The 26,295-nt window shown below is 45.7% G+C and overlaps 1 protein-coding gene across 1 annotated transcript in view; it reads right to left on the reverse strand.

Moving 5' to 3' along the window:
- The window catches only part of cttnbp2nlb (CTTNBP2 N-terminal like b), a 109,766-nt gene that overhangs the window by 12,477 nt on the left and 70,994 nt on the right, over positions 1–26,295 (reverse strand). The window contains exon 3 of the mRNA XM_070859488.1: positions 7,876–8,106. Coding sequence (XP_070715589.1) covers positions 7,876–8,106 — 231 coding nt within the window. The remainder of the gene's footprint in view (positions 1–7,875; positions 8,107–26,295) is intronic.

Below are 26,295 nucleotides of genomic sequence, written 5' to 3' on the forward strand. Positions count from 1 at the left end.
CCCTTGAACTTACAATGACTGTAAATTCATGAACCGTTACTGCAAATACAGCACACACACCACAGTAGGGGATTGTACAAGTTAGATTGATTTAATTAAGTTTATATGGCTGGGTCAATCAAGATACATAAAGGTCACACAGGGTTCATGGATACACACGGAAAAGGTACATCGATAACTCGAACTACACAGAATTAAGGGAAGTTCTTTCAGTGCCCTGGCCAATATTTATCCCTCAACAAATATCATTAAATCTAAAATCTCATTGCTGTTGGCAAATTGGCTGTTTCCTTTCACCATATTACAACAATGGCTACACTTCAAAAGTACTTCATTGTAGCGGATTGCTTTGGGATGTCCCAAGGTTGTGGAAGACATTATATCAACACAAGTTAATTATTTTATACAATGGAGAATTCAAACATGTGCCTGTTTGTTGAGTCCAACACGATAGTGTGGTGCCCTCCAGCCAGACTCTTCAATGGGTCTTCGGGACTGGGGGGCTGGGGCGGGTGGAAGGAGAGCATCTTCAAATGGAGTGGAAAACTATTCTAACAAACTAATCTTTAGAGTTGTCACAGGTGCACTTGTTCAGTTTGGACCATTTGCCAGCTAATGTTCCCTGCAATTTCTTTTGGGCCACATGGCCCCTCTAACAGGTTGCGTGACCCATTTAAAACTCCGCGCACGGCGGTTTTCTATTTAAAAGCCGGCACACCGGCTATGCGAATCCTCAAGAACGCTGTGCAGCCATGCAGCTTAAAAGGGAATATTGGCGACCAACAGAAAACAGAGTGTCGGGATAAATGGGTCATTTTCCGGTTGCCAGACAGTGACTAGAAACATAGAAAATATGGCCTACTCCTGCTTCTATTTCTTATGTTCTTATGGTGCCAGCTCGGTGTTCACATTGCTAAAATCGACACCTTTATCCTTAGAAAATCATAGACCGACATTGCTATGGGTCTACTTTATGTGGTAAGAATGAGGGAACCAATTGTAGCAAATATTTGCCAGTTAACTGGTAGAGTGGACAATGGAGAAACAGTGGATGTGGTGTATTTGGACTTTCAAAAGAACATAAGAATTAGGAACAGGAGTAGGCCATCTAGCCCCTTGAGACTGCTCCGCCATTCAATAAGATCATGGCTGATCTGGTCGTGGACTCAGCTCCACTTACCCGCTTGCTCCCCATAACCCTTAATTCCCTTATTGGTTAAAAATCTATCTATCTGTGATTTGAATACATTCAATGAGCTAGCCTCAACTGCTTCCTTGGGCAGAGAATTCCACAGATTTACAACCCTCTGGGAGAAGAAATTCCTTCTCAACTCAGTTTTAAATTGGCTCCCCCGTATTTTGAGGCTGTGCCCCCTAGTTCTAGTCTCCCTGACCAGTGGAAACAACCTCTCTGCCTCTATCTTGTCTATCCCTTTCATTATTTTAAATGTTTCGATAAGATCACCCCTCATCCTTCTGAACTCCAACGAGTAAAGACCCAGTCTACTCAATCTATCATCATAAGGTAACCCTCTCATCTCCGGAATCAGCCTAGTGAATCGTCTCTGTACCCCCTCCAAAGCTAGTATATCCTTCCTCAAGTAAGGTGACCAAAACTGCACGCAGTACTCCAGGTGCGGCCTCACCAATACCCTATACAGTTACAGAAGGACCTCCCTGCCTTTGTACTCCATCCCTCTCGCAATGAAGGCCAACATTCCATTCGCCTTCCTGATTACCTGCTGCATCTGCAAACTAACTTTTTGGGATCACCGGTACGCTCGCGGCCTTCCGCGAGAGGTGGGCACCGGAGGGACTGGAGTGCATCATCACGCCCGGCAACCAAATTTTAATTTGATTTTACGTTTTAAAGTTTAATTTGTTTTAATTGCCGGTGTTTTTAGTGTCCCCTTCCCTTTTATAGGGGGCACTGTGGAAAAATTGTGATTTTAGTGCCCAGAAAAAAACCAAAAAAGGAAACAAAACAAAACCAAAAAAAAAAAGGAAAAAAAGGGCCTTGTGAATGTCTGGTGTGTCACCCAGGTCGGGTGGCACGGTTTAATGTTTTATGTTTTGCAGATAAACTCCAAAAAGAGTTTCATGCACAAGGACCCCCAGGTCCCGCTGCACCGCAGCATGTTGCAATTTCTCCCCATTCAAATAATATTCTCTTTTACTGTTTTTTTCCCCCCAAGGTGGATGACCTCACATTTTCCGACATTGTATTCCATCTGCCAAACCTTAGCCCATTTGCTTAACCTATCTAAATCGCTTTGCAACCTCTCTGTGTTCTCTACACAACCCGCTTTCCCAATAATCTTTGCATCATCTGCAAATTTTGTTATACTACACTCTGTCCCCTCTTCCAGGTCATCTATGTATATTGTAAACAGTTGTGGTCCCAGCACCGATCCCTGTGGCACTCCACTAACCACCGATTTCCAACCCAAAAAGGACCCATTGATCCCGACTCTCTGCTTTCTGTTAGCCAGCCAATTCTCTATCCATGCTAATACATTTCCTCTGACTCTGCGGACCTTTATCTTCTGCAGTAACCTTTTGTGTGGCACCTTATCGAATGTCTTTTGGAAATCTAAATACACCACATCCATCGGTACACCTCGATCCACCATGATCGTTATATCCTCAAAGAATTCCAGTAAATTAGTTAAACATGATTTCCCCTTCATGAATCCATGTTGCATCTGCTTGAGTGCACTATTCCTATCTAGATGTCCCGCTATTTCTTCCTTAATGATAGCTTCAAGCATTTTCCCCACTACAGGTATTAAACTAACCGGCCTATAGTTACCTGCCTTTTGTCTGCCCCCTTTTTTTTTTTAAAACAGAGGCGTTACATTAGTTGCTTTCCAATCCGCTGGTACCTCCCCAGAGTCCAGAGAATTTTGGTAGATTATAACGAATGCATCTGCTATAACTTCCGCCATCTCTTTTAATACCCTGAGATGCATTTCATCAGGACCAGGGGACTTGTCTACCTTGAGTCCCATTAGCCTGTCCAGCACTACCCCCCCAGTGATAGTGATTATCTCAAGATCCTCCCTTCCCACATTCCCGTGACCAGCAATTTTTGGCATGGTTTTTGTATCTTCCACTGTGAAGACTGAAGCAAAATAATTGTTTAAGGTCTCAGTCATTTCCACATTTCCCATTATTAAATCCCCCTTCTCATCTTCTAAGGGACCAACATTTACTTTAGTCACTTTAGTCGGTAAAAGCTTTTACTATCTACTTTTATGGTTTGCGCAAGTTTACTTTCGTAATCTATCTTTCCTTTCTTTATTGCTTTCTTAGTCATTCTTTGCTGTCGTTTAAAATTTTCCCAATCTTCTAGTTTCCCACTAACCGTGGCCACCTTATACGCATTGGCTTTTAATTTGATACTCTCCTTTATTTCCTTGGTTATCCATGGCTGGTTATCCCTTCTCTTACCGCCCTTCTTTTTCACTGGAATATATTTTTGTTGAGCACTATGAAAGAGCTCCTTAAAAGTCCTCCATTGTTCCTCAATTGTGCCACCGTTTAGTCTGTGTTTCCAGACTACTTTAGCCAACTCTGCCCTCATCCCACTGTAGTCCCCTTTGTTTAAGCATAGTACGCTCGTTTGAGACACTACTTCCTCACGCTCAATCTGTATTACAAATTCAACCATACTGTGATCACTCATTCCGAGAGGATCTTTTACTAGGAGATTGTTTATTATTCCTGTCTCATTACACAGGATCAGATCTAAGATAGCTTGCTTCCTTGTAGGTTCTGTAACATACTGTTCTAAGAAACAATCCCGTATGCATTCTATGAATTCCTCCTCAAGGCTACCCAGTGCGATTTGATTTGACCAATCGATATGTAGGTTAAAATCCCGCATGATTACTGCCGTTCCTTTTCCACATGCCTCCATTGTTCCCTTGATTATTGTCCGCCCCACCGTGAAGTTATTATTTGGGGCCTATAAACTACGCCCACCAGTGATTTTTTCCCCTTACTATCTCCAATCTCCACCCACAATGATTCAACATTTTGTTCATTAGAGCCAATATCGTCTCTCACAACTGCCCTGATATCATCCTTTATTAACAGAGCTACCCCACCTCCTTTCACTTCTTGTCTATCTTTCCGAATTGTCAGATACCCCTGTATGTTTAATTCCCTGTCTTGGCCACCCTGCAACCACGTTTCTGTAATGGCCACCAGATCATACCCACTTGTAATGATTTGTGCCGTCAACTCATTTACTTTATTTTGAATGCTGCGTGCGTTTAGATAGAGTGTTTTAATACTAGTTTTGAAACCATGATTTTTAGTTTTGACCCCTCCTGCAGCCCCTTTATATTCATACATATTGTCCCTTCCTATCACCTTGTGGTTTACACTTACCCCAGTGCTACTCTGCTCTGTTGCCTTCAGCCTTTTGCATTCTTTCTTGGGGTCCTGTTCATCTGAGCTCTCACCCACTAACGAGCTCAGAACCCTCTCCTGGGTTCCGAATACTCCTCGTATTGAGGCACCAAGCTTTCATGCTTGCCTTTTTATTACACTTTAACCCTTTAGAATTTTGCTGTACAGTGGCCCTTCTTGTTTATTGCCTTGGGTTTCTCTGCCCTCCACTTTTACTAATCTCCTTTCTGTCTTTTGCTTCAGTCTCCATTTTGTCTCCCTCTATCTCCCTGCATTGGTTCCCATCCCCCTGCCATATTAGTTCAACTCCTCCCCAACAGCACTAGCAAACACTCCCCCTGGGACATTGGTTCCGGTCCTGCCCAGGTGCAGACCGTCCGGTTTGTACTGATCCCACCTCCCCCAGAACCGGTTCCAATGCCCCAGGAATTTGAATCCCTCCCTGCTGCACCACTGCTCAAGCCACGTAGTCATCTGAGCTATCCTGCGATTCCTGTTCTGACTAGCACGTAGCACTGGTAGCAATCCCGAGATTACTACTTTTGAGGTCCTATGTTCTAATTTAGCGCCTAGCTCCTTAAATTCGTCTCGTAGGAACTCATCCCTTTTTTTTTTTAAACCTTTATCATTGGTACCAATGTGCACCACGACAACTGGCTGTTCACCCTCCCTTTTCAGAATGTCCTGCACCCGCTCAGAGACATCCTTGACCCTTGCACCAGGGAGGCAACATACCATCCTGGAGTCTCGGTTGCAGCCGCAGAAACGCCTATCTATTCCCCTTACAATTGAATCCCCTATCACTATTGCTCTCCCACTCTTTTTCCTGTCTTCCTGTGCAGCATTGCCAGCCACGGTGCCATGAACTTGGCTGCTGCTGCCCTCCCCTGATGAGTCATCCCCTTCAACAGTACTCAAAGCGGTGTATCTGTTTTGCAGGGGGATGACCGCAGGGGACCCCTACACTACCTTCCTTGCACTGCTCTTCCTGCTGGTCTTCCATTCCCTATCTGGCTGTGGACCCTTCACCTGCGGTAAGACCAACTCGCTATATGTGCTACTCACGTCATTCTCAGCATCGTGGATGCTCCAGAGTGAATCCACCCTCAGCTCCAATTCCGCAACGCGGACCGTCAGGACCTGGAAACGGATACACTTCCCGCACACGTAGTCGTCAGGGACACCGGAAGTGTCCCCGAGTTCCCACATGGTACAGGAGGAGCAAATGACGTGACCGAGCTCTCCTGCCATGACTTAACCCTTAGATACACTTAAGTTGGCAACAACAATGCTAAAGTTTACTCACTGTTATAGAAGAGAAAAAAGAAAAACTACTCACCAATCACCAGCCAATCACTTAACCCCTTGGCTGTGAAGTCACCTTTCTATTTCTTTCTCCTTCTTTTTTGCCTTCTCCCTGTAGCTGCACAAGCACGCCTCTCCACGCACCTCCCGACTGCCGCCGCGTTGGGCCTTTTATAGGCCTCTCGCCGACCCCGGACTCACGCCTTTCCACGCACCTCCCGACTGCCGCCGCGTTGGGCCTTTTATAGGCCTCTCGCCGACCCCGGACACACGCCTCTCCACGCACCTCCTGACTTCCGCTGCGTTGGGCCTTTTATAGGCCTCTCGCCGACCCCGGACTCACGCCTTTCCACGCACCTCCCGACTGCCGCTGCGTTGGGACTTTTATAGGCCTCTCGCCGACCCCGGACTTTTCAGAATGGCAGGCAGTGACTAGTGGGGGGCCGCAGGGCTCAGTGCTGGGACCCCAGCTATTTACAATATACATTAATGATTTGGATGAAGGAACTGAGTGTAATATCTCCAAGTTTGCAGATGACACTAAGCTGGATGGCGGTGTGAGCTGTGAGGAGGATGCTACAAGGCTGCAGGGGGACTTGGACAGGTTAGGTGAGTGGGCAAACACGTGGCAGATGCAGTATAATGAGGATAAATGTGAGGTTATCCACTTTGGTGGCAAAAAACACGAAGGTAGAATTACCTGAATGGCGGCAGATTAGGAAAAGGGAAGGTGCAACGAGACCTGGGTGTCATGGTACATCAGTCATTGAAAGTTGGCATGTAGGTATAGCAGGCGATGAAGAGGCAAATGGTACGTTGGCCTTCATAGCTAGGGGATTTGAGTATAGGAGCAGGGAGGTCTTACTGCAGTTGTACAGGGCCTTGGCGAGGCCTCACCTGGAATATTATGTTCAGTTTTGGTCTCCTAATCTGAGGAAGGATGTTCTTGCTATTGAGGGAGTGCAGCAAAATTTCACCAGATTGATTCCCGGGATGGTAAGACTGACATATGAGGAGAGACTGGATCGACTGGGCCTGTATTCACTGGAGTTTAGAAAGATGAGAGGGGATCTCATTGAACCATATAAAATTCTAACGGGACTGGACAGGTTAGATGCAGGAAGAATGTTCCCGGTGTTGCGGAAGCCCAGAACCAGGGGACATAGTCTAAGGATAAGGAGTAAGCCATTTAGGACTGAGACGAGGAGAAACTTCTTCACTCAGAGAGAGTTGTTAACCTGTGGAATTCCCTACCACAGAGAGTTGTTGATGCCAGTTCATTGGATATATTCAAGAGGGCGTTAGATATGGCCCTTACGGCTAAAGGGATCAAGGGGTATGGAGAAAAAGCAGGAAAGGGGTACTGAGGTGAATGATCAGCCATGATCTTATTGAATGGTGGTGCAGGCTCAAAGGGCCGAATGGCCTACTCCTGCACCTAGTTTCTATGTTTCTTTGTACAAGTGTCTTGGGGACACTTTTGAAAAAAATCAGCAACCTGTCGAATTCTCCAGTAGTACTCAAACTAAGCCACTGAATTCTAATCAAATGTACCGAAGGTTGCATAGTGTGAGTGCAGTGCATTGGAATGCAGTAGGTGGATTTCCAGCTCCAAAGTTTGCCAAACAATAACATTCAGACTGAGTGGGTCAAAAGGGAAAGAGTTGGGGGGAATCTCAAAGATGTCACATCTGCTTAGATTCCTTCCGATCCCCATACTATTGCTTTCTGGCAAGCCCGTATAGAGTATCACAGGCAGACACCTGGGAACAAGTTACTTGCTTGCCTGTCCTCGTGGCTTATGACAGGAAAATGTATGGAGATGGAATAAGAGTGTGTGAAGAACTTCAATTCTAAAGCAAAATACTTAAATACTGTTCTGTGAGTAAATGTCTTTTGTTAACTTATACCTGCATTTGATTGAATATCACATTTAATATCAGAAGCAGAATGACAAGATAAGGAGATATAAAATCATAGAAACTTACAGCACAGGAGGTGGCCATTTGCCCATCGTGCCTGTGCTGGCTCTGTGAAAGAGCAGTCGTGCTTAGTCCCACACCCCCGCTTTTTGTCTATAACCCTGTAAGTTCCTCAAAATGAGCATAATGTATAATGTGAGGTGGCATGCAATGTAACGTTTTCCAATACCTTTCTGTGTCTGCTCTCAGCTGCAGCCAATTGGGATACCATTCGCTCCTGCATCTTCTTGCACTGTGTCATTACTACTTTGAGCACCGAGAGTGGGTTGGTGCACACAGGCTGCTTATCGCCACAACTCCCATCCCTGATCGACTCACAGTCCCTCTGGAGAGCAAGGAATGGGTCACTGATGTCATATTTTCCATAGCGTTCTTGGATGAAACGATCTCTCTGCTGTGCCTGTAACCAAACCCAGAGAACATTTAGAACTTAAAAAAAAATGGTAGTTTGATCCTTATCCTAATGCTATTCCAAATGAACATTTATCATCAGGATATTAATTACCAAAAATGAAAAAAATAAACAACATACACAGGAAACATAGGATCAGAAATGACGCTGCATTCTACCTAGCCAGTTCAAACAAATTCAAACAACCTCTCAATTTCCTATTTCCATAAATATCTATCCAGGTCTATGTTCACACTATCTGCCTCCACTGGCTCCCTGGAGAGCCTATTCCATATGTTTGCTATTCTCTGCATATATTAGTTAAATCTAAACTGCCTGTGCACTTTTCCTCTTGTAAGCTTGAACATATGTCTCTTAGTTCCAGTGGAAATCTCAAACATTTATCGGGATTCAAGTCCCTTAAGTATCTTGAATACTTAAATATCTTCTCTGAGCTTCTCTTCTTTGGAATAAGCAGTCCAGTTCTTTAACCTCTCCCTCATAGCTCACATGCCTTATGGTATCAGTCCGGTTGGCGTTTCCAGTGATGAATTCCATGTCTGAATCCCCTTGCTGCAGTATGGCAATGTGTAACCAGTACTCAAACTTCAGTTGATCCAAAGTGTGACAACGTGCATTGAGTCTCATTCCTTTAACCCTGTCCTCCTGGATTCTACTGGTCCCAGTGCGTGATTTCAAAATTCTCGTCCTTGCTTCCAAATGCTAGTCGCTGCCTTAGTGATATCTTCCTGCATAAATTGCTCCCTCTGCAATGGTGACTGTTTGTTCAGCCACTGCTCTTTTATTCCTGTGGAATTCTCTACCCAGTTGTCACCTGCCTTGTAACCTCTCTCTCTACTTACAAAAGCATTCTTAAAATCCTCCTCTTTGACCATCTCTTTAATTTCCCACCCTAGCCTTATGCTTCCTCTTTCCCCATGCTCAAGGTCTAGTGTATTTTCTTTCCACATAGTTTTGTAAAGTATTCTGAGACATCTTCCTGCACAAGCAGCAGTAAGCAGATTTAAATGGTTGGTGTGTTATAGAATTTCCTTTGAGGATTTTCTAACTTCATGATACAATGACAGCAGCAAGAATGAGATGCAAAAGGTCACCACCACCCTGGTTGTGCCTGCTCTTTAGTCCCACACTGCATCCAATTTAAATGACAAAGGTTCGACTAAATCAAATGTTTGCACATCACTATCCTTAACTGTTAAGTCTACTAACAAGAGCAAAATCTATCCAAATTAGTGACTTTGGAACCAATGCTTCCATTGTAACACAATGCACTGATTGTCATACAAAGGCAAAATACTGCGGATGCTGGAATCTGGAATAAAAACAGAAAATGCTGGAATTCTCAGCGGGTCAGGTAGCATCTGTGAAGAGGAAGCAGAGTTAACATTTCGGGTCAATGACCCTTCGTCAGAACTGGAGAATGTTCGGAAAGAACGGATTCTTAACAAACAGTGAAAGGGGGAGGGGAAGAACGAACAAAAGGGAAGGTTTATGATAGAGTGGAAGACAGGAGAGATTAGAGACACAAAAGGGATGATGGGCCAAATTCAAATGGTAATACCAGGAATTAGAAAAACATTAGTCAAAATAGGGTGTGAATGGCGGGATAATGACTAACTGCCATTAGAAACAAGGAGAAGAAAAGAAACAAACAGGCTCTGGGGGGGTGGGGGGAGGTGGAGGGAGCCAAAGATTGGCAGCAGTTACGCTCTGAAATTGTTGAACTCTATGTTGAGTCCAGAAGGCTGTAAAGTGCCTAAATGAAATATGAGGTGCTGTCATACTATGCTTGAGCGTACCATTTATATTTGCTATCTACCAAGAATCAGAGAGAAAAATAAAAACGTGTAAACAAAACTTTAACCTATCTTTTTGGTTGGTGAAGACTTTGCTGAATTTCTCACAATTTTTGTTTTCATACCAAAAATCCAAGTCTGCCAGTTTCGTAGAATGCTTCAGCTTCCTCTGAAGCTAAAAACATCATAATTAAGGTGCACTTAAAGGGGTCAAGTTTCGGGGTGCGCCTAGAACGGTGCAGCCCCACGAGCCACGCCTGATTTCCATGCTCAAAACCACGCCGAAAACTTACCTTGGTATTCTCCACTCCCTCAGGTCGATCCAGGCCTTCGGTGCGGCAAGCACAAGCTGTGGGGGGCGGAGCCAGGTCCCTGTGCTGAAAACAGTGCCGGGACCTCTGCACATGAGCGGTACAGTGTGCGCGCATGTGCAGTAGCTCCAGGCGCCCGAGGCTGTGTGGGAGGGGCCCAAAGCGCACCGCCCCTAGCCCTGGCTGAATGGGCTCACTGGGGTGGCGAAGATCGGACTGCACCTCCCTCCTCCAGCTCCGGCTTCCCTCCCTGTTCAGCTCCCACTGGCTCTCTTCCCCCCCAACCCCAGCTCCTGCTCCGCTGCCTGCATGCCGCCGCCCCTGCCCCCCAGCTCCCACTCCACTACCATCCGTGTCCCCCCCCACCCCTCAGCTCCGGCTCCACCCCCACCATATGCCTTCAGGTCCGCTCCGCTCTGCTCCCTCTTCCTTCGGCGGAGCCCACCCAGCATCTTGCTGGGGACGGAAACCGCCCGAAGTCTTCGGCCCGGCTTCTTCATGTCGGCCGGGCCCATTCAGCCTCCCCCCTCCCTCCTGTCAGAAACACATAGACACTGACAGACAGAGAGAGAGACACTGACAGACAGACACAGAGAGAGAGAGAGAGAGAGAGAGAGAGAGAGAGAGACGCTGACAGAGACACAGACACTGACAGAGACAGAGACCGAGACCGAGACACACTGGGGGGGGGCCCATCCCAGCACGCTGTTGGAGGGCTCTCGGTGCTGCAGCCAGTGAGCAGAAACTTAATTTTTTATTTATTGATTTTTAAATGTTTTTTATTTTTTAATTTTTTTTGGATTGATTTATTGGTTGATTTATTGATTTATTTATCATTTATTATTGATGATGGCTCTTTATTTGTAAAAGTGATGTGTTTCATGTTTGTAAACTTCCCACCCGCCCCCAACCCCTCATTCCCTACGCCTGATTTTCTAAGGGTAGGCAAGGTTTTTCTGAGCATACAAAAATCTACACTTACTCCATTCTAAGTTAGTTTGGAGTAAGTTTTCACTGCCTAAACTTTCAAAACAGGCGAAAGTGGCCGGACACGCCCCCTTTTGAAAAAAAAAATCTGTTCCAAAATGAAACTGTTCTAACTGACTAGAACTGGAGCAAACTAAATGCCGAGAATTGAAATTTCTAAGATACTCCATTCTAAACCAGTTGCTCCAAAAAAAATAGGAGCAACTCAGACCGAAACTTGACCCCAAAGTCACTACCTGGGCTTACACATCAAGCAAGTATTACTGTGTCATTACAGTATTGATGCACACAGCATACTTGAAGGGAACATTCAATGGCATTCAAGACTTTCCTGCTTTGATGTAGATTTGACCATTATATAACCAGCTTGTTGGGATTTTCAGTCGAGTAACTTTAAATAGCACTATTTACCTGCATCCTTTTAAAATTTCCCATCACCATCTGCATTTCCAACAGATAATTCGACTGGGTCAGTTAGAAATACCAACAGGTTGGGAAATTTCCAAGTAAATTACATCCTCTTTACCATCAAAGTGCACGCCAGTCATGAGTGCGTGATGTAGGAAGAATCGAGAAGAGAGATTGTAGCTGAAGATGAGAAGTCACAGTTTTAGTCAGAGGAACAGAGAGATTACAGTGAAGTGGAGTGAATACTTCTACTGTAATGAACTCTTAGAGTACAGCAAGATAGAATCAATGCCAAATCACCATTGCCCACGACTCAGCACACGTTCCTTCCAAGGCTAAGCTGATTAAAAAGAGCTAACAGAAGCAAACAAAACCAATGTGATTAAAATGGCAATCCTTTAAACAGCACTGGCTTTATTTTTGTTAAGATAACTTCATAGCTCTGTGGTGCAGAAAGCAAAGCATGTCGGAGACAACTCTACAGTTCAGATGGGTTGGAGGTAGTGCAATTATCGTAAGAGCAAAGGGTTTCAGCCCCTGCCTTTTTGTTGAAGGGAGTGCTGCTGCTAGTGGCAAATCTGAACAGCTTCACCTGTATTATTTGCTATCAGGTCTGTCAATTTGTGCCCGGCCACTTTTAGCATCAGAGCAGCAATATTTTTATCACTAATGCAAGGCCTTTAAATGCAGAAAAAGTTCCCAAGGCGCTTTACTGAGGCATATAAAATCAAAGGAACATCGAGCCAAAAAAGGAGATATTAGGAGGGTGACCGACCAAAAGTCTTGTCAAAGAGATGACTTGTAAGCAGGTTATTGAAGGAGGATAGGCGGAGGGATTTAGTGAGGGGATTTCTAGAGCATGAAGCCTGGGTGGCTGAAGGCAAGGCTACCAACGGTGGGAATGGGGAGGAGGTGTGGACAGTCATGAACAAGTAGCTGAAGTCAGGACAGAGAGTTTGGTGGGGAGAGGAGTATAGGGCTGGAGGTGGTGAGGCCATAGAAGGCTTTAAACACAAGGAGCAGAATTATATATTTGAAGGAACTGGGAGTCATTGTAGGGCAACAAAGACGGTGATGAGAGAGCAGGACTTGGAGTGGAATAGTATATGGGTAGTAGAAATGTGGATGAGCTGAGGTTTATGGAGGATGGAGGTATGGGAGGCTGGCCAGGAGAGTACTGGAATAGCTGACTCTGGAGGTGACAATGTTATGGATAAAGATTTTGGCATCAAAAGGCCTGAGGTCGGGCAGAGACAGACAATGTTGTAGAAGTGGAAGTAGGCCACCTCAGTGATGGAGAGGATTTGCAGTTGGACACTGAGCTTAGAGATGGATAGGGCATTGAGGTGGCAAACAGCTGGCTCAGTCTGAGACAGTGGTGGGGAAGGTGATGCATGTGGTCTCCAAGGTTTGAGAGAAAGGAGGAACATTCTGGGAAGTTGGAAAACCAAAAGTTCTTGTAAGGTAAATTACAGCTGAAAATATCCAGAACAGGTGGTTGTAAAGCATTCAACATGACAAACCACAAACACGCTACTGAAACCCTTAAAGGGCTTTATCAATGCACTGCCTGCTTGATAGGTGAGGCATGACACAAATGGCTTCAAACGCAATATTTTAGGCAATAAATTCTCTTTTTAAAAAGGACAAGAATCATTCATAATTGCCTTTATTTTGACAAGAGGGCCCTAGAGGGTGTGCTTAAAATAACTTTCAACAATTCTGCAGGGAAATTTGAAAGAGAGGGAAAGAAAGAGAACTTTTGTGTCCTGTTAGAAAAACAAGATAACAATCGCACATATTCTCTTAACTCCCATCATCAATGGAGTTGAATCAGAGCTGAATGGGTCCAGACTTGTACCAGACTGCAGTTTCATTCTGTTATGTTTGCTTCTTACCAAGTACATGTCCCCCAAATTATACAGTTTGAATCTCTACGTCAGCATGTATTCTCATTGTCTGAAATTCTTGTAGCTGAGCCTCCTCACTGCTTCCTCCCCATTAGTTGCTCTGATTAGAATCACGATTGGAACATTGAACGCACCTGCAGCACTTATTCCAACCCTCCGTTCCAAAAAAAAAGAAAATACAGTTCAATAGACTGCTAATCGTAGTTGTTTTGATCTTCAAGTTATATTGCACAACTGTGGAATTTGCACCCTTTACATCGTAGGGTAGATTCCATATCAGTACAACACAATGCACACAGACCAGTTTATTGTTTTCAAGTCACTATTTATGACTGTCTGGCTGCTGTATCTTCTCTCAATGACTGCAAAATTTGGGGTTAACAGTCCACTGCTTTATCGCCTTGCTGCTGATCATCATCATAAGCAGTCCCTCAGAGTCGAGGATGAGTTGCTCCGACACTAGAAATGAGTTTTCAGGTGACTGAAGAGTCCAATGCGGGATCTACAGTCTGTCCCAGGTAGGCAAACGGTGGTTAAAGGAACAGGTGGGTGAGGTGCCTGGATTGTCACGCATTCTTTCCGCTGGCGACGCTTGGCTTCAGCTTGCTCTCGGCGAAGAGACTCGAGGTGTTCAGCACCTTCCCGGATGCTTTTCCTCCACATTGGGCAGTGGTCTTGAGCCAGGGATTTCCAGGTGTCGGTGGGGATGTTACATTTTTTCAAGGGGGCTTTTAGGGTGTCCTTGAAGCATTTCCTCTGCCCACCTGGGGCTCGCTTGCCATATCGGAGCTCCGAGCAGAGTGCTCGTTTTGGGAGTCTCGTGTCAGGCATGCGAACGATGTGGCCGGTCCAGTGGAGCTGATTGAGCGTGGTCAGTGCTTCGATGCTGGGAATGTTGGCCTGAGCGAGGACACGGATGCTAGTACGCCTATCCTGCCAATGGATTTGCAGGACCTTGCGGAGGCAGCGTTGGTGGTACTTCTCCAGTGTTTTGAGGTGCCTGCTGCTCATAGTCCATGTCTCTGAGCCATATAGGAGGGCGGGTATCACCACTGCTCTGTAGACCATGAGATTGGTGCCGGGTTTGAGGTTCTGGTCTTCAAACACTCTCTTCCTCAGGTGACCGAAGGCTGCACTGGCTCATTGAAGGCGGTGTTGGACCTTGTCGTTCATGTCTGCCCGTTACAGGACAAATTGGAATCTGTTCCACCTCCGCCGCCTCCAGGCCAGATCCAAGGTCGTCCCATCCTCAGTCATCAAACTACAGTACATAGACGACGCCTGCGTCTGCGCACATTCGGAGGCTGAACTCCGAGCCATCGTAAACACCTTCACCAAGACATACGAGAGCACGGGCCTTACACTAAACATCCGTAAGACAAAGGTCCTCCACCAACCTGAGCCCGCAACACAGCACTGCCCCCCCGATTATTAAAATCCACGACGAGGTCTTGGACAACGTGGACCATTTTCTATATCTCGGGAGCCTACGGTCAACAAGGGCAGACATCGGCTGCTGATAAATCTGCCACTGACAGTGGAGCTGCTAACAAGCTTTCCCATGGAAGGCAGCCTTGCAAAGAAGTGGTTTCAATTTATAAAATGAAAAGCAAAATGCTGTAAATGCTAGAAATCTGAAATGGAACAGAGAATGCTGGAAACACTCAGCAGCAGCTGCAGAAGGCAACAGAGAAGTTTTGGGTGGAATCCTTTGTCGAAACTGATTCACTCGACAGGGCAATGTGAGTACTTGCAGCCAAGGAGTGCTGAGTGCTCACAATGACTCCATACAGGGAACACAAATGCACAGACACAGTTGTTTAGGTGTGGTCCCTGATCGTTTGGATGCCCGTTTTTCACGCCACAAAGTGCGCCTAAAAAAACCTTACCTATTCTCCGGCTCCCTGCAGGCCCTCTGGAGCTGGGCGCGACGCAGCACGAACTGTTGGGGGCGGAGCCAGCTTCCTGCACCGAAAACAGTGCCGGGACCTCTGCACATGCGCGCTACAGTGGGCGCGCATGTGCAGTAACTCCAGGCGCCCAAAACTGTGGGAGGGGCCCGAAGCACGCAGCCCCTAGCCCTGGCCGAATGGCCTCACTGGCGCTGTGCGCTTAAGGCTTCTCCCACCCGACTGGACCCGACCCCCGCTCTCCCCCCCCCCCCCCCCCACCCCACGACTCGACCTCTGCTCCCCGCCCCGGACCTCCACGACTCTCTCTCCCCCCCTGACCTCCGCAACTCTCCCCAACCCCCGCCCCCCCAGACCTCTGCGACTCTCCCTCCTCCCCCCCGCGACTCTCTCCCCTCTCCCCCCCGTGACTCTCTCTCTCCTCCCCCCACCGGAGACCCGACGCCACCTACCTGTAAATCCAGCCCGAAGTATTGGGCCCGGCCGTTCATCTTCCTTCTCTCCCTTTCTCCACCCCCCCCCCTCTCCTTCCCTCCCTCATCTCCCTCTCCCTCCCCCTCCCACCCAATCTCCCTCACCCCCACATCTCCCTCCCCCTCCCCCCCATATCTCCCCCCCTCCTCCTCTCTCTCCTCCCCCCCCTCCCCTCCTCCCCCCCATATCTCCCTCCCACCCCCCTCCCCCTTCTCTCCTCTCCTCTCCCTACCCCCCTCCTCTCGCTGTCAGAAACACAGACACTGACAGACAGAGAGTGAGAGACACACACATAGACAGACAGAGAGAGAGACAGAGAGAGAGAGAGACACTGACAGAGACACACTGGGGTGGATGTCCCAGCACGCTGTTGGAGGACTCCCGGTGCTGCAGTCGGTAAGTAGAAAATGTTTTATTTATTGATTTTTAAAAATGTTTTTATTTTTTATTAATTTTTTTTGATTGATTTATTGGTTGATTTATTGACGTAATATTCATTTATTATTGATGATGGCTCTTTATTTGTAAAACTGAAGTGTTTAATGTTTGTAAACTTCCCTTTAAACCCCCCCCCCCATTCCCTATGCCTGATTTTCAAAAGTGTCGACAAGGTTTTTTCGAACGTACAAAAATCTTCACTTACTCCATTCTAAGTTAGTTTGGAGTAAGTTTTCACTGCCTAAACTTTCAAAACAGGCGTAAGTGGCCGGACACGCCCCCTTTTGAAAAAAAAATTTGTTCCAAAGTGAAACTGTTCTAACTGACTAGAACTGGAGCAAACTAAATGCCGAGAATTCAGATTTCTAAGATACTCCATTCTAAACCAGTTGCTACAAAAAAACAGGAGCAACTCAGGCTGAAACTTGGCCCCCCTATAATGGAACCATTTTCACATTAAACATTAAACTGTTAAAAATAATTAACAGCAATTTAGTTGCTACACATTGCCTTTATGCAAATAGCTCCAAAATGTTCAGCATTGCACATCTATAGAATAGGTTGGTGCTCTTGATTCAGCACTGTGCATTTCCTGTTAAATAAATAGTAGATGAAAAAGTTGGAAAAATCCTAAAACCTTAGGCAATGCTTTTTAAAATAAAATAGCAGGCAACTGGAATTTGATGATGGAAAATAATTCAGGGCCTTGGCTGTATTTATCAGATTATGGCTTTTTAAAAATGTTTCTTAGTAAGAGCCAAAAACTAAAAGCATAGCAATACTCCAGGACAAACAAAATCCATATAAATTCCAATGGGCACAATTACAGGACTATAAATTATGAAGGAAAGTTAATGAGCCAGAAATTTTCACTTCATAGTGAACTTCAGCCAGCAACAAATGCTTTCACTTTAGCTCATAACCACCTCGAATTATGACCCCAGTGGTGGAATAAATCTTGGGATTACAGTCACAGTGGTCCTCTACAAGCCAATTTAGTGTTCCTGCCGCATGCATCACATTTGAGGCAATTTTGCGACTTTTCCAAAACCTTCATTTTATGCATTGGCTTTTATTGATAAAAGCAATGCATATTCTTTACAAGAGCAAGTTAGAAATACACTAAAAATATGGTAGTGCCATTCATCAGCTAATGAAATCACCAAGGCCTTCGACATGGTCAACTGTGAGGGACTATGGAGCGTCCTCCTCGGTTTCGGCTGCCATCCTCCACCTGCTCCACGACGACATGCAAGCCATGATCCTGACCAACGGATCCACCACAGACCCAATCCACATCCGGACCGGGGTCAAGCAGGGCTGCGTCATCACACCAACCCTCTTCTCGATCTTCCTTGCTGCAATGCTCCACCTCACTATCAATAAGCTCTTCGCTGGAGTGGAACTAAACTACAGAACCAACGAGAACTTGTTCAACCTACGTTGCCTCCAAGCCAGATCCAAAGTCGTCCCATCCTCGGTCACCGAACTACAGTAAGTGGACGATGCTTGCTTTTGCGCACACTCAGTGGCCGAACTCCAAGCCATCGTCAACACCTTCACCGAGGCGTACGAAAGCATGGGCCTTACACTAAATATCCGTAAGACAAAGGTCCTCCACCAACTTGATCTCACCACAAAGCACTGCCCGCCGGTCATCAAAATCCACGGCTCAGCCTTGGACAACGTGGACCACTTTCCATATCTCGGGAGTCTACTATCAGCAAGTACAGACATCGATGATGAGGTCCAACACCACCTCCAGTGTGCCAGCACAGCCTTCAGTCACCTGCGGAAGACAGTGTTTGAAGACCAGGACCTCAAATCTGGCACCAAGCTTATGGTCTACAGGGCAGTAGTGATACCTGTCCTCCTATATAACTCAGACGTGGAATACATATATCGGCGCTGCCTCCGCAAGATCCTGCAAATCCACTGGGAGGTCAGACGCACCAATGTCAGTGTTCTCGCTCAGGCCAACATCTCCAGCATCGAAGCACTGGCCACTCGACCAGCTCTGTTGGGTTGGCCACATCGTCCACATGCCCGACACGAGACTCCCTAAGCAAGTGCTCTACTCAGAATTCCTACATGGCAAGTGAGCCCCAGGTGGGTAGAGGAAATGTTTCAAGGACACCCTCAAAGCCTCCTTGATAAAGTATAACATTCCCACCGGCACCTGGGAATCCCTGGCCCAAGACCGCACAAAGTGGAGGAAGAGCATCCAGGAGGGCGCTGAGCACCTCGAGTCTCTTCGCCGAGAGCATGCAGAAACCAAGCTCAGAAAGCAGAAGGAGCGTGCGGCAAACAGATTTAATTTTAAAGCTAATGAACACAATCATGTCCGCTACAACATCTTTGATGGCAAAAAAGCAAACTAATTATGGAGTGGTAACATTTCTTAGCATTCACAAGGCAGCAGCCCAAGCCTTTGCATTATGATTTCAATAAGTTTCTGAAGCTTTGCTTTCATATATCATTACCAGCGCAAATGCTTAATAGGTTATTACCATCTCTTCAGATCTCTGGCACTCAGACTTCAAAAATCTCTCCACTTAAACTCCTCTCGTTTTTCTCTAGTTTAAAGCATTATGATAATTCTGTGAGAGTTTTCCTCTTCAGCTCCAAACACTGCACCCTACACTTATTTCCTTTCCCCTGTATCTTTACTATACTAAAACCAAGATACAGTAAAAGACCACCTAATTCAGGACCACAAAGCAGTGAAACTCCTCGTCTGTATCAGTCATTCTTTCCTCTGTCAAGTCACATGCTTTTAAAATGCAGGCTTGGCATCACCTACCATTACTTTACTTAAACCATAATATTTCTCATGAATCAGCTGCAGCTCATCACTTGATAAACATACAATTATAGCTCACATCATTAATCCTTCAATACATATACATTATGTATATACCAAACAAGATATCGAGACGGGGGTTGGGATGAAAACACAACATGCACACAAAAATCAAACCACTCCAGAATATATGTACATTCGATATATAGATTATATTTATGTGCACCTGCATTTTCAACTCTCTCCGAAAGGGCTGCAGAGTTTTGATCTGTTGTTGTGGGACTACTTAGCTCTGTCTAGAGCCTGCTGCTTTTGTTGTTTAGTACGTAGGAGCTTCCTTCGAAGGTATGCCTGATATTACTCCTAGTGCAAACTTCTACACTCCCCTTTGAAACAGGGTTGGTTTCCCAACTTGATAATGGTGGAGGAGCGAGAGATGTGAGAGCATGAAGATAAATTCTAATGATATATAATTCTGCTATTGCTTATGTTGATGGTAAGCGTGCCTCCTTCAGTGCTTCCTCAAAGTGGTGTTTGTAATATATGCACCTGAAAGTATGCTCACAGGTTTCTGTAGTGTAGCGGTTATCACGTTTGCCTCACATGCAAAAAAAAAAGTCCCCGGTTTGAACCTGGGTGGACACATTAATTTGGGTGCCCCCCACCCCATTTTAGCTAGGGAGCACTTGTATCATGTGTGTTTTGGTGCCCTCAAACCCCCCTTCCCCCAAAAACAAGGGGGCACGTGGAAAGTTTTTGGAGTGCGCCTCCCCCCTTTAAATCAGGGAGCACTTGATTATTGTCTTCAACTAAAATAGTTGCAGAGCTGTTGAGTTGAGAGTGTTTTAGAAAGTCACATAATGTTCACAAGACTCAATAAAACCCCAGCCAATTGGGTTCAGGGGATCCATTGTAAAACTCGAAGTTTTCTCAAAATTCAAAGATTCCCCCTCTGTGTGAAGAAACCCTAAGGATCATTTTGGACGCGCTTAAGATGAACTTTGGGATTTTAAAAGAGGCATGGGTCTGCAAGGAAAAAGGGCTGCAAAACCGGGGGACCACTAACCTTGGAAAAGGCCAGTCTTTGGGTATTGGAACTGTCTGGGATATTGGAGCTAAACAAATTGTCTGTGTAAACTCCAAAACTCTACTCCCTAGGAGACATTAACATAGCAACAATTGACCCAGAAATAGCCAGGCATAAGCTCTAAGCATAAAACCCATCCAGCACATGCATAATATTAATCACCTATCCGGCCTGCATGGAAAACCCAGGCCTAGGCAGACAACGTAAACACCAAAAATGATTGTTAAAATCGTAACTCGAATTTAACAGATCGACACATCCTAAACAAGTTATCGTTAACGAGCCCGCCAAAATTCAACAAAGAATTACCAAGCCCGCCAAAACCAAGACAAACAATCGGGTTTGATTTGGCGCGCAGATTAGAAAGGCTCTCAAAGTATAATTGAGGCCCTGTTTTATGGGTTAAGGACACAGTCTTCTTCGCAGCCCTCTGAGCATCAGCATCTTCGGCCTCGACAGCTCTCCTGGGTTATACTACTCTGCCACCAAAGAAGGAAGATCATCATCAAAAAGGCAGAGAAAGGCAGTTCCCTGGGACTTCGGACATCACCAACTCATCACGGCAACAACTGACCACAACCAACGTGGTAACATCGAACCACTGCGATCGACAAATTCTAAGAAAGAAACTTCGAGAAGAAACTGAAGATTTGAAAGTTTTCCACTCTACAATCTATTCCTGGCTTACAACGGGTGAAACATTACCTAAAGTAACCCAAAGCCCTACTCCTACAAGAAGAAAATGGGTACTCACCCCATAAATCCAAACCTCGCCATACCGCATCAGAGGACTCAACTCAACTGAAGACTACGCAGCAAGAAGTCTTCCACGACGTTTGGGGTACGGCAAGCAGAACCGACAGAGTCCAGCGAACCCCGAAACCGCGAACCACCACTAACTGTCAATAAGAGGATTGGTGAGCATCATCCCTGTTGCCCTAGAGTTTAACCTAGTCAGATTTAGGCATTGGGAGGTGGGAGGTGTATTATTTTTCTGTAACCCCTTTTGTATATGTAATAAACTGCTCCTTATTCTAGAGAGTGTAAGTTTTGACATTATACTTTTCTTTCCTGAATAAAATCAGAGTTTCTTGCACCAAAACCAGTTGTCTGCTGCACTTTGTTATATCCCCAAATAAATCCAAAGTCTAGAACGCAGGGAGTGGGAGCGATTCGAACCGCTCAGAAGGTCAGAAGTGAACCTGACCCCCACACCAGGGTGAGGCAGGTGGTTGTGAGCCTGGTGGATGAACTGGTAATGTGTAGTGTATTGTTAATAAACCAACTAGTTTCTTAATGGCAATATGTTGCTATGAATTCTTAAAAACAAAGAACTCTTGAAGCAAATAGATTACAGTGTTCAACATCAAGAAGCACCAATTTGTTAACTGGAAGGGGGAGGAGGTGGTGCGGTTATCAGCTGGTAATTTCCTTGGCCTTGTTTACCCTGAAGCTACGAGATTTCTTGGGATCCAGAGTCAACATTGAGGATTCCCAAGCCCAAACTTATCTAACTATATACGACCATGCCCCCACTTGTGTTCGGTCTATCCTGCCAGTAGGATAATGTAGACCTGGAAATGGTGATGGAGGAATCTGGGATGTTAACTGACGGATATGGTTGCGTACAACTGAATCAGGCTGTTGCTTCACTATTCTATGAAACAGGTCTCCCAACTTGCGCACCAGTCCCCAGATGTTAGTGAGTATGACTGTAGAGTCAACTAGGCTGGGCGTGCCAGAGTCTTGATTTGATCCAATCATATTTCTTGTAGGATTCTGATCTGTAGCAATTGCTTTACACCTCAGTGGCTTGCCAGAGAGCATGAACACTAAATCACATAGTGGCACTAGATTCACACCAGGTAGAGAGCGGCTGATTCCCCTCCCTGATGGGACTAGTTTTTATAGAATTCTGGCAACTTTTAATGATCATTGTTCCTGGTGCTGGCCCTTGAATTAAATTAAACAACTTGCCATGGTGGGATTTGAACTGCTGTCATTGGGTTGCTAGTCTAGTACCATAACAACCATGCCACCGTAATATCTTTCCAATAGGATTCTGCTGCTGTTTTATCTTCAGTCTCCTTTATCATGTCTTTTGCAGCTTTGAAAAAAAATTAAATCATTGTTCTGGTCTTCTGCATTACAATATGGTAGATAACATCTACTGACATACTAAAGGTTGGACAAACTCCATCGTGTTGGCTACCATATCTCATGACAGTATCTTGAACAAAGGTCAGATTGTCAAGTTCGCCAATGCTGATACAACACAATAGACTTACAAATATTTTTAAATAATTCACTGAATCGTTGTTGGAATGGATATTCTGAATCTAATGTCATGGATATGTGAAATGTTTGTGCTAGAATCCAAGCTCAATATATGCAGGCAGATTATGACGAGTTATCCCAAATATACAACTGGCATCACAGTGGTCATTTTTTTTTACATCGGATATACGGCACAGAAACAGGCCATTCGGCCCAACCAGTCCATGCCGGTGTGTTTATGCTCTACTTGAGCCTCCTCCTGTCTTTCCGCATCCAAATCGATCAGAATAACCTTCTATTCCCTTCTCCCTCATCTGCTTATCTAGTCTCCCCTTAAATGCATCCATACTATTTGCCTTAACTACTTCCTGTGGTAGTGAGTTCCACATTCTCACCACTCTCTGGATAAAGAAATTTCTTATGAATTCCCTATTTTATTTCATGGTTACTATCTTATACTGATGACTTCTAGTTATGCTCTTCCCCCGCAACACACTCTGTATCTACTCTATCATCCTTCATAATTTTAAAGACCTCAATTAGGTCAAGTGAAAAGATACCCAGCCTGTTCATCCTTTCCTGATAGGTATATCCTCGCATTTTTGGTGCGCGAGCGATTTTTCTTTAACCAAGCTATGATAAGGTGAGATGAAGCAAGGTTGTAGGAGACTCGTGTGGAGCATGTAGACCTGTTGGGCCAAATGACCTGCTTCTGTTCTGTAAATACTATGATGTATTGTTAACCAGAATTAATAAAAGGAGTTGGTAGCAATATAGGCCCCAAGGCCCCAAGTTTCCACATGATTTGCGCCTGATTTTTTTTTTAAGGAGCAACTGGTGGAGAACGGACTTTCTTAGAAATCGCAATTCTCCACATTTTTTTTTCTGCAGTTCTAGTCAGTTAGAACAGTTTCACTTTGGAACAGAATTTTTTCTTCAAAAGGGGACGTGTCCGGTCACTGACGCCTGATTTCAAAGTTTCCATAGTGAAAATGTACTCCAAACTAACTTAGAATGGAGCAAGTGAAGATTTTTGTAGAACTGAAAAAACCTTGTCTACACATTAAAAAATCAGGCGCAGGTTACAAATTAGGCGTCCAGAACGAGGTGGGGGGGGGAAGGGAAGTCATTAAATTCTACAATAAATCCTTATTTATACTTATACAAATATTATATAAATAAATCCAACCTGAATAAAAATTTATAAGCAAAGAAAAGATTAAATAAACCATCTTCCTACCTGTGTGAAAGCGCTTCAGCCAGGGAGAATGCTGCAGGAAGCCTCACAAGTTGAGGCAGCCGTTCGTTCCCGACGGTGGGGGGGGGGGGGGAAGGATGGAGTGAGGGCCCGACCGACCGAAGCGGGGGGGGGGGGGGGGGGGGGGGTGAGGCAGCCATTCCCGACGGCGGGGGGTGGGGGGGGAGGAGAAGGAGGCAGTGAGAAGGCTGCAGGAAGCCTCACAAGTTGAGGCAGCCATTCCCGACGGCAGGGGTGGGGGGGGGAGGCTGTCAGGAAACGGCTGTCTCAACTTTCTGAGGCTTCCTGCAGCCTTCTCACTGCTGCAAGAAGCCTCAGTGCTGATCATGGAAGGGCAATGTGCTTTTATTAAAAAATGTTCAAAAATTAAACAGCTACAAAGAACTACAAAAATGGTTGAGTGCCAATGTTTCCTTCACACTGCGCGTGTGCAAACGCTCCAACGCGCACGCGCAGGGTTGCCGGCAGGAAAAAAACTAATTTAAATGGTACCCGCCCCCTCCCACTTACAAGATCGGCGCGAGTGGTAGGCTTCGCCCCCCTGGGCGCCGCGCCAAGCTGCCATGGAGCTGCAGGGCGCTCCAGAATCGCGCGTTTTTTTTCTGGCGCGAAAAACGGGCGCCCAGCTCGGAGGGGCGCCCATTTTGTAGCGTGTGGAAACTTGGGGACCAAGTTTCCACATGATTTGCTCCTAATTTTTAGGAGCAACTGGTGTAGAATGGTGTATCTTAGAAATCGGAATTCTCCACATTTAGTTTCCTCCAGTTCGAATCAGGTAGAACAGTTTCACTTTGGAACAGAATTTTGTTTTCAAAAGGGGGTGTGTCCGGCCTATAACGCCTGATTTCAAAGTTTCGTGAGTGAAAACGTACTCCAAACTAACTTAGAATGGAGTAAGTGAAGATTTTTGTACGCTTGAAAAAACCTTGTCTACACTTTAAAAAAATCAGGCGCAGGTTACAAATTAGGCGTAGGGAACGAGGTTGGGGGGGGGGGGGGAGGGGGGGGAAGGGAAGTCATTAAATTCTACAATCAATCCTTAGTTATACTTATACAAATATTATACAAATAAATCCAACCTGAATAAAAATTTATAAGCAAAGAAAAGATTAAATAAACCATGTTCCTACCTGTGTGAAAGTGCTTCAGGCAGGCCTTTCAGGCAGCGGTGTGGCGTCAGTGTCTCGACGGCAGCGGCAGCAAGCAGCCTTCGAGCTGAGCTGCAGTGCTTGAGGCAGGCCTTCATTCTCTTCGTGGCTGGCCGCGAAGAAGCAGCACCGGACGGACCCGAGGCCATTCGGCCATGAGATATCAGCGGCGTCAGTGGCTGGTCGGCAGCCGAAGAATCAGCAACGGACCGACGTGAGGCCATTCGGCCATGAGATAGCAGCAGCGTCAGTGGCTGGCCGGCAGCCGAAGAATCAACGCAGGACCACACGCAGCTCATTAAGGTTCTTGAGGCCATTCGGTAGCTGGCCGGCAGCCAAAGATACAGCAGCAGCCTTCGAGCTGTGAGGGGGACTGAGGCCATTTGGACAGGGAGAGGCAGCCACATAGACAGTTTTATATTTAAATTTGCAGAATGGGTGCTGCATTGTCAACACCACATATTATGCAATGGTTTGCCTAATATCTCCACTTCCTCATGCAAGAAATTCCTTCATTTGCATGTACCAATGCAGCACCGGTTCTGCAAGTTTAGCAGTGAAAAGCTGAACTCACTGATTTCAGCAGGTGATTTATTCAGCAGTGCTGCTAAAAGCACTCCCTCACACACAGAAATATCAAAAACAATTTAAATTACAATCCTTTGCAGGGGTCCAAGAAACAAATCTTCACTTTTTCTGCAGTATTTTTAAAAATGGCCGAGTGCCAATGTTTGTGTGAGACTGCGTGTGCGCGAACGCTCCAACGCGCACGCGCAGGGTTGCTGGCACCATGAAGACTAATTTAAATTGTACCCGCCCCCTGCTGCTTAGAAAATCGGCGCGAGTGTTAGGCTCCGCCCCCTGCTGCGAAGAGAGCGCCGCGCCAAGCAGACATCGAGCCAGAATATCGGATTTTTTTTTTTAGGCGCCGTTTTCGGCACGAAAAACAGGCGCCCAGCTCGGAGGTGCGCCGTTTTCGCCGCGGCACAAAACTTGGGGCCATAGAGAGGTGTGGAGTACAGATGATCAAGATTTGAATAGGCTGAACGATCCATTCACTTGTGTGCATTTGAATCAACACTGGGTGTCAATCAGTTGTTAGAGTGCCAATTTGGCAACGATAAAATAGCCAAGATATACTCACTTCCAGGACTCAGATTTTGGGCCTGATCTTTATGATGCGGTGCAGTCATGCTGTAAAGAGGCTGGCTCTCAGCAGCTTGGATAAAGTCTTTCCAGATGCTGGCATCTAAAATGCCATGGCTGTTGGTAAAGCTCCATCAGCAATAGATAGAAAATTTCCAGAGTAGTTGCTACTAATAAAATGTGTCTTTTATATAGAGGTTGTAGTGCTGTCAGCATCTGTTCAA

Source organism: Pristiophorus japonicus, chromosome 17 (genome assembly GCF_044704955.1).
Source record: "Pristiophorus japonicus isolate sPriJap1 chromosome 17, sPriJap1.hap1, whole genome shotgun sequence".
NCBI classification, from domain to species: domain Eukaryota; kingdom Metazoa; phylum Chordata; class Chondrichthyes; family Pristiophoridae; genus Pristiophorus; species Pristiophorus japonicus.